The sequence below is a fragment of the Drosophila hydei genome, unplaced genomic scaffold (genome assembly GCF_003285905.1).
Source record: "Drosophila hydei strain 15085-1641.00,03,60 unplaced genomic scaffold, DhydRS2 tig00000001-arrow-pilon, whole genome shotgun sequence".
NCBI lineage: Eukaryota > Metazoa > Arthropoda > Insecta > Diptera > Drosophilidae > Drosophila > Drosophila hydei.
In genome coordinates this window covers 9,598,953-9,615,078 of record NW_022045643.1, presented here as the reverse complement: position 1 = coordinate 9,615,078, position 16,126 = coordinate 9,598,953, and the positions used below count along the sequence as shown (strand labels likewise).

Below are 16,126 nucleotides of genomic sequence, written 5' to 3'. Positions count from 1 at the left end.
TGCTTGAATGGAAACATTTATGGGCTGAATGCGTCAGCCTCTTTCTGTTTCTTAGCCAATGCATGTTAATTAACGCCTACAAGTAAATTATTTGTTAATACGTAAATAACATCACTGAGCAACTCGATATGTTGCTTATAGTGGGTGAATTTAGTAAATAATATTGACACAGATTACAAATAGTCTAGATAAAATCATGTTAATGGCCCACGTTGCGTATGCGCAATGTTTTGTTAATGGCTTATCAAGTATACGCCATGTGGCGTGCACTCACATGAGTTCTTCCACTGTTGAAACTTGTGATACAAAAAGCACGCGCAGATGAAGAATATCACAAACACAATGAGCAGCGTGAGGATGACTCCGATCCAAATATCGCTCACAACATGCGCGAAATCCTCTTCTTCGCCGGTGTAAATCCGCGAGCCGTGCGCTATGTGTGGCGTTGGCGCACGTGCAGCGGGCAAGACGTCGTTGAAGATCAAATCATCGGCTACATCGGCCACATCATTGGCGGAGGCGCCACTCAAGTTGATCTCCACTTCCTGGCGATCGATAGTAAAGTTTCCCAGAGCCGAATCCAGGCCCAGCGCCAATTGCTCCAACTTATTAATCAGTATGGAATAGTTGCCCGGCAGATCGAAGCCGTCCAATTGGAGTTTCTCGGCGCTGCTGGTGGCATTGGCCAGCGTGGTGGTTGTCGTCGTGGTTGTGGTAACATTCAAGGCCGTGCCATTGATACTGGGCTCCGCAGCAGTGATCACTGCAATGGGACTTGACACATTCTCAAGGCTGCTGTCTTCAAGGCCTGCCAGCAAATTGCCCGTCAAATTGAGCGCCTTGAGTAACTCGACCATGTTTCAACAATATTTTTCACTAGCTGCCGCTGTTGTTGTTGCTGCTGTTGTTGTTGTTATGATATTTCTGTATGTGGTGGCACACGCGTTCTGTGGTTCAGCTTTGAGGCTGTGGCTTCATTTCGCGACTGAAAACCGACGACGAGTGTAAAGTTGCAAATTTGTTGTGGCGCTTTTTGTCGACAGCCTCGCTGCGTATTTTTCTCAATTTTATTATTTAGTTAACAGTTTTTTTTCGCCGTTTCGTTTCGAATCGCATTTATGTGTGTGTACATTTATATATTTATATATATATAATATATATGAGATTTTTCACTTTTAAACTAATTGTATTAACGCTTTTGTGTTAATTCGCCATACGCATCTGCGGTGGCGGCTGCTGCTGTTGCTGCTACGATTTCGTCCGTATCTTATGGCTACGACATTATACGTCGCCTCGCACTCAGCTCGGTCGCTCTCGTTGCTTATTTGTTGTACAAATATTGATAGTGGCTATTAAACTCCTTGCTGAATTTATCTTAGCAATAAACGTTTCTAAATGAAGTATCTGACTTGTGATTCGTAACTCGGGCTCGATTTTAGCTGTTGATGTCGATTTCGGTACTGGTGTTGCTCGCTCTATCTATAAGGTTTTATTAATGTGCCAAGTTGATGTTATTCAGGCTATAAAACTGTATGGAAGTGTTACTCGTGCTTGTGCTTTGCTCTGTTTCATTTGCTGTTTCCTACTTGCAGTGCCATAAAAAGTGTTCTTCTGTTTGAGTTAACAATTGCTAGCTACATGTCAAGATCGACGAAGGTGGCGCAAGTCGATTATAGATTGCGCTCAGTTGCTGAGCTGATATGTAGGTGCTATGTAAGACTTTTATCGTTGATTTGTGTCAGTAAATGCTTCGCTGTGCGAGCTGCTGTTGCTATTCAGATATGCTTGATATGAGAGAGCTGAAGGTTTATTTAGTAAAATTTATTTAAATTGATAACAAACAAAAAGGAAATATATATAAGCTCAAACAACAGACATCAAATAGTTATTAAAGATTTGAGCAAAATATTTTCATAGCTCAGAAGCTTGTCGTCAATTGTTATCTGCATTAAGAAAAGAAAACATCTACAAGCAGATCCAATTAGAGTCAATTGTATGCAGCTTAACACATGATTGCAGCTCATAAAAGTCATAAAGTTGTCGCTCATTAGGCGACTCGCAATTGTAAGTATTGTAGGCCTCAGTTCTAAATATGCAGCTGCACTGTTTACATTGTAATTTTGTTGTTGTTTTTTTTTTTTATAATTTTTATTTTTATTTTTATACACTGACAGGCGTAAAGGGCGCAATTAATGAGTAAATCAAGTGGAAAATTTCAAGTTTTCAACGCTTGCATAAAGAGCAAATTATAACTGAATCAGAATGGGCTTAGATCGTGGCAAATCAATGAAATTGACAGGCAGTCGATAATGCCTGAGATGTAAATTGCTAATTCTTATAAATTGAATGCAGTTTTTAATGCAATCAGCAAAAGTTCTTAGTTCTCAGTGTATCAGTGAGATTACATTTGATAACAGCAATCAGTCATATTGAATTTGTAATCAAAATTTGACTAACATTTGTATTGCTTGTACGTTAAATTGTGAGATACGCGAAATGAATCTATTTTTCGGCATGCACTTTTGTTTAATAAACAATTCCAGTTCAATCAGACACTTTTTATTTAATTGAAGAGCGCATTCTCAGCATTATAAAAGCACAAAAACAATTCGCGCTGGCAATATTTATAAAAAGAAAAGGGAAACAAAACAAATCTATAGAATACGGAGCAAAGACAAAAGCACAACACGCGAAATGGAAAAGTAGGAAGCGATTGCAATTCATAATATCTATGGAATTATTATATACCTCTATATACACATCTCTATATATATATATTTATATATAGACATCTGTATATTGAGTAATTTCTTTAGAGATTTTGTGAACGTCTGCGCTTACATTTTGTTTGTTTTGATCGCGACACAAATTATAAACAATTTCTGTAGACTTTCAATTTGAAATTTGTTTCGGTTTTTTCTTTGGCGCCGATTCCATTGCTTGCCCGGCATTAATTAATTTGCATAAATACTTTTGATGTGGGGCCACAGCAAAACAAATTCAGGCACACTTCATGACCTCTACCAACAAATGTTTGTCTTCGAAAACAACTCGCGGCTGATTTGTAATTTCGCTTAAAGAGAATATTCCAATAAAAATCTTGTTTTTTTTATTTTGATATATTCTTTAGAATTTTTATTATTTTTAAGTTTAATCCGAACGCGCGCGCTTGTTTACAACAATTAAAAGCGCTCCGTAGCGGGCAGCATTTACAGCCAAGTTAGCTGCCAAGTGCTTATGTTAACGTTAACGTTAACGTCAGCTTGCCGCCGACTGCGCTGCCAGTGACGCAGTTGACGTCGCTGCTGCCGCTGCTGCTGCTGCTGTGCGACTGCGATTGCGGTCTAAGTACGAGTATCTGTATCTGGACAGCGACACAAACAAACACCGCCTAGCAAAGAGCCCGCACACAGCTGACTACTGACTACGGCCCGAGTTGCCGACACTGACTGTATCTGTGTCTCGCTGCCTCTGTGTGTGACGTGAAGACGCCGCAAAAAAATTAAATAAACTGAAACAACGCAAGCCCCACCGACTACGAATCAGGCAGAACGTCAATGTTTTTCACTATCGGAAATAAATTAGAAACAACAACAAAACACACACACACACTCCCATCTTTGAGTTGACGAAGCTTAAATACACTTACACATAGTTTACTATGAGTGTTTATTTGACAGATGTAGCGTAGGGGCATCTTAATCAAGGCTGCCAAAATTAGTAATGAAATTTGTTTGAATTCAACTGGAGTTTTCACTGCAGGGCTTAGCTGGTTGTTTACATTGAGCTTAGTAGTCAAATTGCTTATCAAATTTCTCATAAAACTATTACATTTTATTTACTTTTTATGTATATATATATTTTTCTACCTTTGAGATATATATTTTCCAATTGATTCAGTTTATGATTTTGCAACAACTTTCGCCTGCAGCGCTTTTCCTTGATTTCTATTTGACACATTTTCTACAACTATTTATTTAATTGATTACATAGTAAATTCTTTTTTATAAATACAGCAGATTCATATTTTTGCTTAATTTTTATTTAAGTCTATATTTAGTGAACAAAAAGGTTTGAGTTATATTGATAATAAATTTGACAGATAAATATAAATTTGTAAAATTTTAACTTGCAAACTTGACTAGAGTAGAGACTATGTAACTGACAATCTCAATAGCCTTAATATTAATTCTTGTCACATATTTAGTTATTTAATTAGTATACCCTACATAGTTATATATAAACGCAAACATAACAATCACAAAACAGAGCTAATTGTGGCGATAGCAACGACCAAGTCGCTACTTTTTCATTTTTATTTCACATAGTTGTAATTTTCTTTAACTTTAAGTGGAATTTAACAATTTTTTAAGTACTTTTGCTTTACAACATTTTTTTAGGAAATACGTAAACTCTTCCATTACAATTGTTGTTGCTGAGCGCGTTATGTTTACCCCTCGGGTTAGTTCTCGTATTGTGCATATGATTTACAAACTATTCCATTTATATGAACTGCCAAATTTCACAGACAATTTCGCACAGGCTAATTCAATTGAACTTTTAACTGACCGCAAAGAAATTTTTTTGTTTTAATACCCTGTAAAAAACTTGATTTCTGAATTAAGAAGTGATTTTTTACCAAACAAATATATTTAAACTTTTCAGCAAACGCTAAGAAATTTACCATTATTGGCCTTAATTTATTCTGCTGATATTTTTATTTTAATAATTATTTTAAAAAAAATTTTCAAAAAAATATGCTTAATAATTTATGATTTAAGTTTGCATATTTCTTATTACTTTTTAAAAGGTATTTCTTAGTCACGCATACCTCTGCTATTCATGTTTATTAAAATTTGCATTTAATTATTTTGCTTGAAATTTATAACCAAAAATTCCACTTTGATTATTTGCGCAATTTGCTGCGGCAACATTGATAATGCGAATAATGCAGCACGTTGCATAGTTGCGTGAACTTTTTGCATGCAAATTGTTTCAGCGCTGCAGCAGGCAATTGCATAATGCCAACAGATGCGTGGCCATAGCGATAATCAAAATCACAATAGCAATAGAAATAGCAATCACAATCACAATACTCGTAATCACACTCAATACACTTATAGTTGGCATCCTTGAATATTATTTGAACTCTATGCTAAAGAGTTGAATAAAATATTTGTCATATTAATCCTCGGCTGCATCAATTTATGATGATGTGCTTGCTATACCCTGTACCATTGTGTGAAAGGACTTAAGGAGGGAGTATAAGAGCAAGCTATGGCACTGTCTTCGCAGGTCGTATAAGACATGTAGCATGTCAATTGTGTATAAGCACTGATATTTACCTCTCACTTAAAGTTAACAGAGTATACGCATATCGTTCAGTCTCTTACTATAACATTCCAATTCCATTTGTTCACATTTGTATATTTTGTGTTCAAATCAATTAACATTCCACACAGCTTAGTTACACATGATTTCAGTTATCAGCTTGTCGCTCGATTGATTATAGTATTTAAAACTGGATATCGTTTACAAGTGGCATAAACACACAGCTACACATAACCGAGGCAGCATTGCTAATCTATTTCGAATCGACAATAGCCAAAGCCTCTCTTTGCGAATCTCATGAATGCAAGTGCACTTACTTTGCCCAACTATGGTTAGTATGTGGCGGCCTCTTAACCTAGTTTATGTGCTTAGTCTTAAGTGCGCAGATAAGACATTCTGTGTGAAATTCGCATGATTTATGAGGGGGCTGTATTCTATGGCGATGGATGCTTATCTGAAGTGTCGTTTATTATCTCTGACAACTTAAATGCCGCACTGCCATTTGGCGTATATCAAATGGAGCAGAGCATTATAAATATGTGTGTTAAGTATCACTCGAAATGCATGTATATAATATTTATAGCCCATATCTCTCGGCATTGATTGCATTTTGCTGTTTGCTATTATTTGACTTTTACAATTGTGTAAATATGTGCAAGGAACTGGACAAATGTGAGAATTAAATATTTAAACCTATGCGGAAAAATGCTGTAAATATCAGCAGAATTCGGTTACAACTGGTTACAATTAAAGCAATTAGCTGATAAATAAAAATTTTTTTTCCTTTACATTTTTAAACATAACAAATTAAGGTATTTGTTCGAATCTCAATTATTTGCATATTTAGATTAGCATGCCATATGGACTATAATAGTTTATGTCCACACTAAGTATTAACTGAAAGGCGATCAGAAAGAGGAGCTCGTGCTTTCCGGTTTGCATATCAATGATATTATAAGCAAAACCTGGTTCACTAAGCATAATATTTACTTAATGTAGATCAGAATATGGCTTGTGTTCTAATTGCATCTATCACTCAGAGTATTGTGTGGTGATTATAAGGTTCTGTGTACCCGCTAAGTATTACCTAACAGTCATGAGGCTTACGCTCTAATTGCAGATATTAAGTAGAGCATATTGAGAGGATTATAAGGTCACTAAGTATGCAAGTAAGTGCTATTAGCTAAGGGTTTGTGTCAAAATAACAATGTTGAAGCTGTGATTATAAGGCTTGGTGTCCACACTAAGTATAATAAAAGGAGATCTCTGGTTGCACATATGTGCAGGTTTGTGTCTGTGATGCAATAACTTATATTCAAGTTGGAATTTTTTTTATAAAAATAAATTTTATTTTTATAAAAAATTGAATTGATTTTGAATAGAATTGATATTAATAACAATAATAATATAAGTATCAAGCTGCGCATGTCGTTGGCATTATAAGAGTTTGTGTCTTCACTAAGTATACATTTAAATGAGATCGACTATGGTTTGTGTCCTGATCAATCAATCAATTTCAACTCTTCTTCACTACGCTGCATTTATAGGTTTTTGACTCCGCTGCAAGTGGGCATTGTCCAATAAGACTCGTCAATTAGAATCTCATTTCGAGTGCATTAATCAACTTGATAACAATAACAACAAAATAATAATAAAAACAACCCCGGTAGCGATTGTTGTGCAAGTCATGGCTATAACAAAAAGGGGGCCAAAATACGTATGTATATTTAATACGTTTTTAAGAGTGCCTTTTGTTATTTTTTATTTTCTTGTTGTTGTTGTTAAAAATCAACAGGTGCAAACTGGTATCTGGTTGCGCATGCGTGAAATAATTGACTATAAAAAAAAACTGGCACACAGTCACACAGACTGAGTCATGGGATTCACACAGCTCACATGATAGCTACAGTGGAGCCTTTAAGCAATGAGTCAAGCGCCAACCAGTCTGGCCAAAAGATAAAAACGTCGCCAAGCCAAGCTATAAATCTATTCGTTAGGTATGCGCATCGCTGTTTAATTAGCCTATCTCAGGAATTTTTACAAAATCAACGTAGATTACATCGTACTTTGTACATTCGACTGCGAGTCATGCTGATATTGGCATTGTGCTATTAGCCTTTTGGACAGTTCTTAAGTTCGTCAAACAGCGATTCATGCAGTTGAATACGCTTTCATACAACGTCATCGTTGTTTGCTCAGTCGCACAGTCTGAAAGTACAAAAAACACAGGTAGCTGTATCTAATTATAGGCATTACCAAAGGTCTATCAGCCGTTGGCTTGGGCCATATCCAAGCTAGTAAATATTTGTTACATGCGCTGCCCGCATTGCTAGTCAGATTATATCTATGCAATTCTGAAGACATATTTCGCAAGTTAAGCAATATTTTTTAATTTTTTTTATTTACATTTAATTATTTTTAAATCATAGCTTAGGGTATACAGTAGTCGGAAATTAAGTAATAATGTTTTTACTACCTTAGCTTTAATTTTAGAATGTGAATAAGTTCTTTGGACTTTTGTGCACCTGTTTAGGTCTTTGAACGACGACAGACGCTCTGAGTGTCGACAAATTGAGTAAACTTAAACTATTTAAACAATGTTTTTTTATGTACAAGCCACATACTTGGGCGATGAGAAATAAGCGAAAATAAGAAAATAATGCAAAGAATATTCTTAAATGAGCAAAATGATGTGTGGAAAGCGGCTAAGAGCTGACAACAAAGTCATAAATTGTTAATAAAATTAAATTTTGGGTGGTAATAAATATAAAATGTTTTTGTCATGATGTGTTATGAAAAGATAGGGCGGAGGAAGTCTCAAAAAAACAACAAGTAGGAATTTTTTCGGGTTGCCACGACGGCGAGCATATATACAATTTTTTTTAAAGGGGTGCATCGATAGAGACGTTTGGTCGGCTGTAGCTCAATAATCCAGTTTTTAAGACTTAACTTTCCAACTTTGAGTTTGTTTCAATAGTCTATAGTTTCCAATATACTCTTTCACCGCGTGAATATATTTAAATTTGGTTGACTATATGCAACGAGGCGATCGGAGGCATGTCATAGCGTGGGAGTGGCTAAATATTCAAATGCCAAGCTTTTTCATATATTGACATTGTCACAGTCGTAACCAGTCGTAGCTACAGCAGCTACAGTAGCTACTAGCTACCTACTTTAAAAACATTTAATATAGTTTGTTGTTAAATATATTATCAACTTAACAGCTAGAAAAATAAATTAAATAAAATAAATCAGCTTATGCAGTTCTAGGTAAATGAAATTGTTTGAGATTAATTCAACGATAATTCAGGCTAAGACCTCAGGCTAGAATATACATGAATTAAAACTAGTTATAGGTATAAAATATGGTTTTCTGACTAAATAAATAAAAAGCCTCGAGCCCTATGAGATACGCTTTCTCAAGCAAACCCTCCTTAGTTTTCCTGTTGTGTTGAGCTCAACTCATAATGCAGTCAAATTAATGAGCCGTTGTCTTCATTAATGACACAAATACGATTTGTATGTTAAAATCCTTTGGCACATTTAAATTTATTGGATATAGAACGGAAATGATCAAACGCCTCATTACGCCTCAGTTTCAGTTCCAGTTCCAGTTTCAATTCGGCTTCCTTTTTTAATAAGAATACAAAGTAGATTTCTGGGCCCTGTTGTGGACATTGTTGACAAACAGCTCGTAAATTACACGCTCATTTTTTAGGCATTTAATGTGCGGAGGGAGGCCTGCTTGCAGCGGCTTTTCACCTTGCGCAAGGCTCATTGGCCACGGTTTGGTTTCAGGTCCGGCCAAGCGGTTTTGCTTGAATGCGCCGCTTGAGCGGAAGTCGAAGAATGAGGTCAAAGAATGTGAGTTAAAGTTGGTGACAATCTGCTATTGAAGATCGATAATTGAATAGCGTTTGCATAACTCGCATGAGCCATTGAAGCTATCTGCTCTGTGCCCTCTGTCCTCTGTCTGGCCTCTATTCAATTTCCTGTTCTCACGCACAAAGCATAGCCAAAAGGCAAACAAATCAATATGAATAACCCAGCCAGAGATGAAAAAGTAGCGCCAACTATTGCAGCCAATACCTATATAGATATATATATGGCTTATACATATATATGTACATATGTCAATGAATACGCGCATACCTGTGCACTCGCTTCGAGGTGCAAAAGCAGTGAAAAACAAAATTGAATACAACAGAGTCGCAAAGGATGCGCGTAGCGAGCCGTGCATTGAGTGCCTTTTGCGAGGGGTGCCTAACCGTTTCCGTTTAGCAAAGAAAACAATAACAATGAGAGATGTCTCCAGCGATACCGAGGGGCCCGTGTAACATCGACGTAGACCGGAAAAGCGCATTTAACGCGATTTGATGGTTTACAAATTGGCTTAAACAGCTATCTCCGGCTGAGGCAAAGGCAAAACAACAACAACAACAGCAGCAACAGCTGACGGCGTTTTGTTGTATCTGTATCCTTTTTTGTTTTGTTTCGTTTTCGGCTGACATGTGCTGGTACAAAGGATATGCTGGAGATGCGGCATGTTGGCCTTGATAAGATTGTAGCAATAGCAAATAGTGCTTGGGCTTAAAGGAGTTGCGTGTCGACAAAGACAAAGGTGACAGCAGAGACTGCAGCTCAAGTTGTTCGAGAAATTCGTTGAGCTACGCCAGCTGATTGGGCTTATGCTCGGTTAATAGTTCCTGTAGTTAAGGTTAACTAATTGACATTACCTTTTTCTGCCAGGTAATTGGTATACGGGAATTTGATTTAACGGTTCATTTAGTTAAAATATATAACTAGTGTGTATAGGAAAAGGAGCTCTATAGTAATTTCTGTTTTGGTACTAGTTCATTTGAATAGTTGACTGAAGTTCCCATGAATAATATCTTAGTGTGTAGGAACAGCAGCTGAATAAGTGAAAACATTTTCAATAAATATTAAATGAGCTAGTAATTTGTGTTTTCGAACTAGTTCATGTAAATAATTGAGGCAAATTTTTATTTCTATATTGTTTTAATGTGTGGGATTGACATTTAAAGAAATGAAAATAATCTAAATTAACATTAAATTTTTGAACTAGTTCTTTTAAATAATTGAGTAAAATTTGCATTTATATATTGTTATAATATTTAGGATTGGCATTTATTTTTTTTATAAATATAAAATTAATAAAAAAAAATAAAATAAATATAATAAAAGTTTTGGAACTAGTTCTTTTGAATAATTCATAAAATTTGCATCTATATATTGTTATAATATGTAGGATTGGCATTTAAAGAACTGAAAATAATTTTAATAAACATTACATTTTGGAACCAGTTCTTTTGATTAATTGCCTTAAGTCTCCAAATAACAGTCTAATGGTTAGTATTTAAACGAGGTTATTAAGTTTAATAAACGTTGAATTATTTAGCCTTTAAAAATGTAGCTTGTATTTAGGTTAGTCTGTTGTGCAGGGATTTCATTTAACTAGTTCCTAATCATTAACATGATTAATTACAGACTAACTATACCTATAACATATATGCTCGAATCTGTATAGTTAGTTTTCTAATTTATGTAATTAGCGACTTGAAATGAATATCTTAAAGAAAACTTTGCTTTGTTTCGTTTCCTTAGTTCGCATCTATCCAAAGCACCTGCGCTCGAACTACCTTCAAAGTTTGCATCACTTGCGGAACTAGTTCATAAGCACTAGCTGCACGATCCGTGCAGACAATTTCCAGTTTCTCCAAACAAGTTTAGCGGACTATCTCTAAAGTACTCACACACACACACACACACACACACACCTTTCGTGCTGGTTATCTTTTTGCCAGTGTTGAGCAATCAATCATAATTGTTTTTCAGTTTGTCAACAAAACTTGCGGAGCGCGAGCGCGGCGAAGCGCTTCACTTGTTGAAGTTGCCATACACACAGTTTTATCGCAATGCAACCAGACGACAGGCCACGCCCACATCTGCAAGCGCAGCAGGCGTTGTCACTAAGTCCTAACAAAAGCCGTTGACTTTGCCACCGTTCGAAGTGGCACGTTGCAAGTGGCGTTCGTTGCTCGTTTGCCGTTTGCCGTTTGCATCAACCTAGTTGGAAAAAGCGCGCCATGGGAGCTGACAACAACAAACGCGCAGCGACAACTGATAAGCGCTGAAACGGAAGTACCTCACACACACACACACAGACGCACATATACGCAGTAGTCTGTCTGTGTGTATTGACAATATGGCGGCGTCAAACGTGTGACAAATAAAAACGCAACCAAGAGACAGTTGTGAGGGGTAGCAGGAGTTGTTGAAGGTACGCAACAGTTTGTTAGGGCCATATTGATGGACGGAACTGCTATCAATGCCGCTGTTGGAATTCCCCAGGCGAGTTCCTCAGCGACACTGAAAACCGATTACGTTAGCTGGCGACTAAAGGCTGATGATATGCAAGGACTTGCAGCCCCTCCGAGTGTAACACTCACTCTATGTATGCCTGTGTGTGTGTGTGTTTGTATTCTTGTATATCAGAGCAAACACAGAAGGCGTCCGGACGCGTTAACATATGATTGTCGTGTGTCTCGCTCGAGTGTGTGTATGTGTGTGTGCACATAAAAAGGATAAAGGATAACGAAGCGCAAATTTCAAATAATCATGAATATTACATGAGCTGCAAAGTAGACAAACGTTACACACACGACACAGCACACAGAGACAGTAACGACGCCTGGACGGGAATTCATATGAAAATCATTCACACAAACCAAATTATTTATTAATGTTCTATGCAAAATGTGTCGCTAAGCTGGCAGCTAGCAGCCCTTAAAAGGAGCGACACTTTGACAGCTCTCTCGCTTTTTTTTCGAATATATTTAACTGGATTTTGACTTTGACAAGCTGCAAAGGCCATTGGAAAATCGATTAGAAAATTTATTTGGTTGTGTGCCATAAACGGCTTTCAGGGCAAAAGCTACTTATAACGGAATTAGGCGCATTATTCAGGTTTATTCTATTAATAATATCAAAGCGTACGTAATTTTGTGGCACACAATTTTAAAGCTGACCCAAATTGGGCTTTTTAGGTCTCATTCCCTGTATATATTTTGAAATTATGAATGATATGACAGCGGCGTCTCGTAATTTAAAGGAAATGCAACAGAGCTACTTGGCAGTGACGTCACAAAGGAAATGCTAAAGTCAACTTGACTGATAGCAATAGCAGGAAAAAAGCGAATCAAAGGAGGAGCCGGCAATGAGCTTGCAATAATGTGATAAGCGCAGCGGAAATGAAAACAAGCACAAGTGAGCGTTGACGTTGGATGACGATGGATGGGTATGACAATAGCCAACAACAACAACACCAGCAGACAACAGACAACCAACAGGAGCAACAACAACAACAAGAACAACAATTGAGGCAATGAACAGCACCCACAACAAAGAGCCAGCACTTAAAAGGGAGGCAGCCACGTCAAGCGGCTGGCAATAAAAGTAAAATTGCAATCGGAGTCTTATTGGAGCCTCATTGGCGTCGAACTACCCACATGAACTCTGCACAAGCTCCTACGCTCGCTCGTCAGCTCATGTGCAGCACATTTTGCTTCAATTATTTTTATTGGCACGGCGCAAAAATTTATGTTGCATACTTTGCAGCGCAAGCAGACGTGGCGTTAATTTCGTTATGGCAAAATGCAGCGACTTGATGTGTGTGTGTGTGTGTGTGTGTTTGAGCATTAGTGTGTGAGTGATGTGTGTGTGTGCATGTCGAAACGACAGCCTGGCAGCCTGGAGGGGTAAAAGAAAATGGGCGCCAATGCGGCGCCATTGCATACAAAAGCGTTGAATATTGAAAAGTTTCGAGTATCTTAATTAAAGGTTAAGTGTGCGCCTTTTGAAAGCGCGAATTATGGTAATTTACGTTGAAAGGCTGCCAAGTGAGCGAGGGATTTGCCAAGTGAGGCCAGAGTAAAGAGTGTATATATATACACACAAATAAGTAAGAGCAGCGTGCGTAAAAATCACTTTAGGGCACACACAATGTGCTCGATGATAGTTCTTTACAGTCTATGAAACAAACATAAATGAAATTGTTTGTAGAGCTGTTGCACAGCTTACATATGGTCTGTATATACACATAAAATACAATTCTTGGATTGTTATTAAATTAACATATTTAAAGAACACCAAAGAGAAAAAGTACATAAAATGCCAGCGCACTTTTCAGCTTAATAGCTCACAGTTTATAGTCGTAGCCGTAGAGCGAATGCGAAGTAGTTTCTTAATGCTTATATGTGGGCCTTATAATACTTGAATAGTATGAATTCAATTTAATATATGAATTATAAAATTTTTAGTTGCTTCGGCTTGCTTAACATCTATACGCTGGTGGTTTTTGCTTAGGCCATAAACTTTAAAAGGCCTAATAAAACTAATTTTTTATTATTAATAATTTAATTTTGTTAAAAAAAATAAAAAAAAATTAATTCATAATATGTACTAAATAAGCATATATAAAGTTAAGCGTATAGCTTAAATTATTTGTATTTCTAAGATTTAATTGGGTAAAACTAAAATGTTTTAAATTGCTTAACAAACTATATTATTTTTAAAAATAAACATAATTAAATTTACCATTAGAATTGGTTAGACTTATTTAATAGAAGCCATATATGGAATTTATAGTAATAAATTAAGGATGTGCGCTTCTTAGTTATATAATGCAGTTAGATAAGCAGCTAATGGGTGTATGTATAATTGAGCACCTGCCTATAATTATGGCATTAACTAAATTTGCTGGGCAGGCCAATGCAAATGGAAGTTGCGAGCCAAATGTATTCATTGTTTCGGCTTAAATGACACACAATTCGGTCAAACAGCTACAGAGTCATCAATACGCAAATTTAACATTATTAATTAATATAAATGACACTACAAAACCAAAGCAATTTGCATTTATTTATAATTGTACAACAAAAGCAATTAAATGCAACTTAATCAAATTGCATGATGTCAACTCCAAATGCAGCTGCAGTGGCTGCCCTATCGACCGGACCAAGCCTTCAACCATTTCCAGTTCCATTTTCACAAATCCAATTGACCCCAATACAAATATAACTACAGACAACAACAGCAGCAACAACATCAACATCAACATAACATATATCCAACTGCGTGTATCTGCCATGTCCGTAGATGCGAACAATCAATAAAAATTACCCACAATCAGCAGGCGAACGTGCGAAATGTCAGAGAATTCGAGCAAGGTTTTTGCCATTGGATCAAATTTCTTCTTCTTTTTCTGCCTTGGAGTGGTCAGCGCTAATAAAAAATGTAAATTTTATGCACGATTTGAATAAGAGAGAAAATATGCAGAAAAAAGAAAAGTATATATATAAATTGCACAATAAATACAAATTAGACGCCACTGAGATGTCGGCCACATGGATTAGAGTGAACCAAAATTGATAACAAAGCAAATGAATTTAATTGCAAAGAGTGAAACTTAAGGCAGATTATGTTGTATTTAGAAAACACTTTTGAATATTTCCCTGTATAATATTGACAATGGGAACTTGAAAATTGTTTTCAGAGTTGTGAAAATATATAAAAAATATTACATAAAATGTTTTAGTTATAAAATTTAGCCAAGAAAAGACTGACCAAAAAATTAAAAAAAAATACTATTTAGATATCTATATATAATTATATTAAATAAATATATAAAATATTATAAGTGAGAGTATATTATATTAAATATGTATTTGATAAGTAACAAAATTTATCCATGATATCAGAAAAAATATATTTTTTTTAAAGATAATATGTTTAAGTTCAAAGCATATTAAATATAAAAAATTAAATTTTGAATCGAAAGTTCTATAAAAATTTGTAACGCTAACATATTAAAGTATTATATTATTTAAAACAGACTTTCCTTAAATTTCATTGCTTTCACAGCCAATTTGGTCTAACCGAAAAAGAGGAATATTAGGTTTCAGTGTACTTCGTCTAGCTAAACAGGCAGCAAATCCAATATGATGCGAGCCTCCGACTCGGCGAGTCTGTGAGCCTGGGCGCGCTGTCTCTGGGAGGGACAGTTTGCGCGGGGCACGTTGCAAACTCACGTACAGCTGCTGTCTGATAGCTGCGAGCGATATTTTCAATGCGCTGTCGGTAAAAATTACGCACATTTAGTTAGTGCTTGGTCCGATGATGTTTTCAGCGAGTTTCTTGGCCAACGATGCCAGCGGCAGGACATGAATATTTTAAAAATTCGCATTGCTCTCAACGCAGTCCTGTACGTGGGCAGCAGCAGCATCAGCAGAAGATTGAAGATGCTGCAGGCGGCAAGAAAGGGACAGGAGGAACGCACAATGAATAATTTAAGAGCAGCAGCAGGAGATATGATGGCAGGCGGAGAATAAGGCCGTCAAATAAATGCCAAATGAGCAATCAAAGTGCCATGAAGGACTAACTAAGCAGCGCCTCCTACCAGCGTTCAACTTTGCCGCTTGATGAGGGGCTGTAAAAAATGATGTACACGAATAAACAGCAGGTGGGGGACGGCACAAATAGCAATGGAGCGCGTAAACAGCAAATAAAACGCTGACAATATTTCGCAACATAAATAAAGGAAACCCAATTTTAAAGTGTCTACAAATCGAAGAGGAAAACTGAATTATATTATAGATTTAAGTTAAGCAACTCAATGGAACTTGGCAAGCTCGATGCTCAATTCTCGCTGTGCGAAGAGACAAAAACTTATTATAAGCCAAAGCCGCATCAGCTGCGCCCAGGGGGTAGAGGGCGG

The 16,126-nt window shown here is 36.5% G+C and overlaps 1 protein-coding gene across 2 annotated transcripts in view; it reads right to left on the bottom strand.

Annotated features, from left to right (window-relative positions):
* The window catches only part of LOC111597220 (protein commissureless 2 homolog), a 34,674-nt gene that overhangs the window by 15,567 nt on the left and 2,981 nt on the right, over window positions 1-16,126 (bottom strand). Inside the window, exons 1-2 of one of the 2 annotated variants that reach the window (XM_023311800.2) lie at window positions 2,842-3,509; window positions 275-1,479 (exon numbers count right to left, since the gene is read on the bottom strand). The exons of the other annotated variant lie outside the window; for it this stretch is intronic. Coding sequence (XP_023167568.2) covers window positions 275-857 — 583 coding nt within the window. The 5' untranslated portion in view covers window positions 858-1,479; window positions 2,842-3,509. Of the gene's footprint in view, window positions 1-274; window positions 1,480-2,841; window positions 3,510-16,126 lie in introns of those variants that run through there. 2 annotated transcript variants of the gene reach the window in all.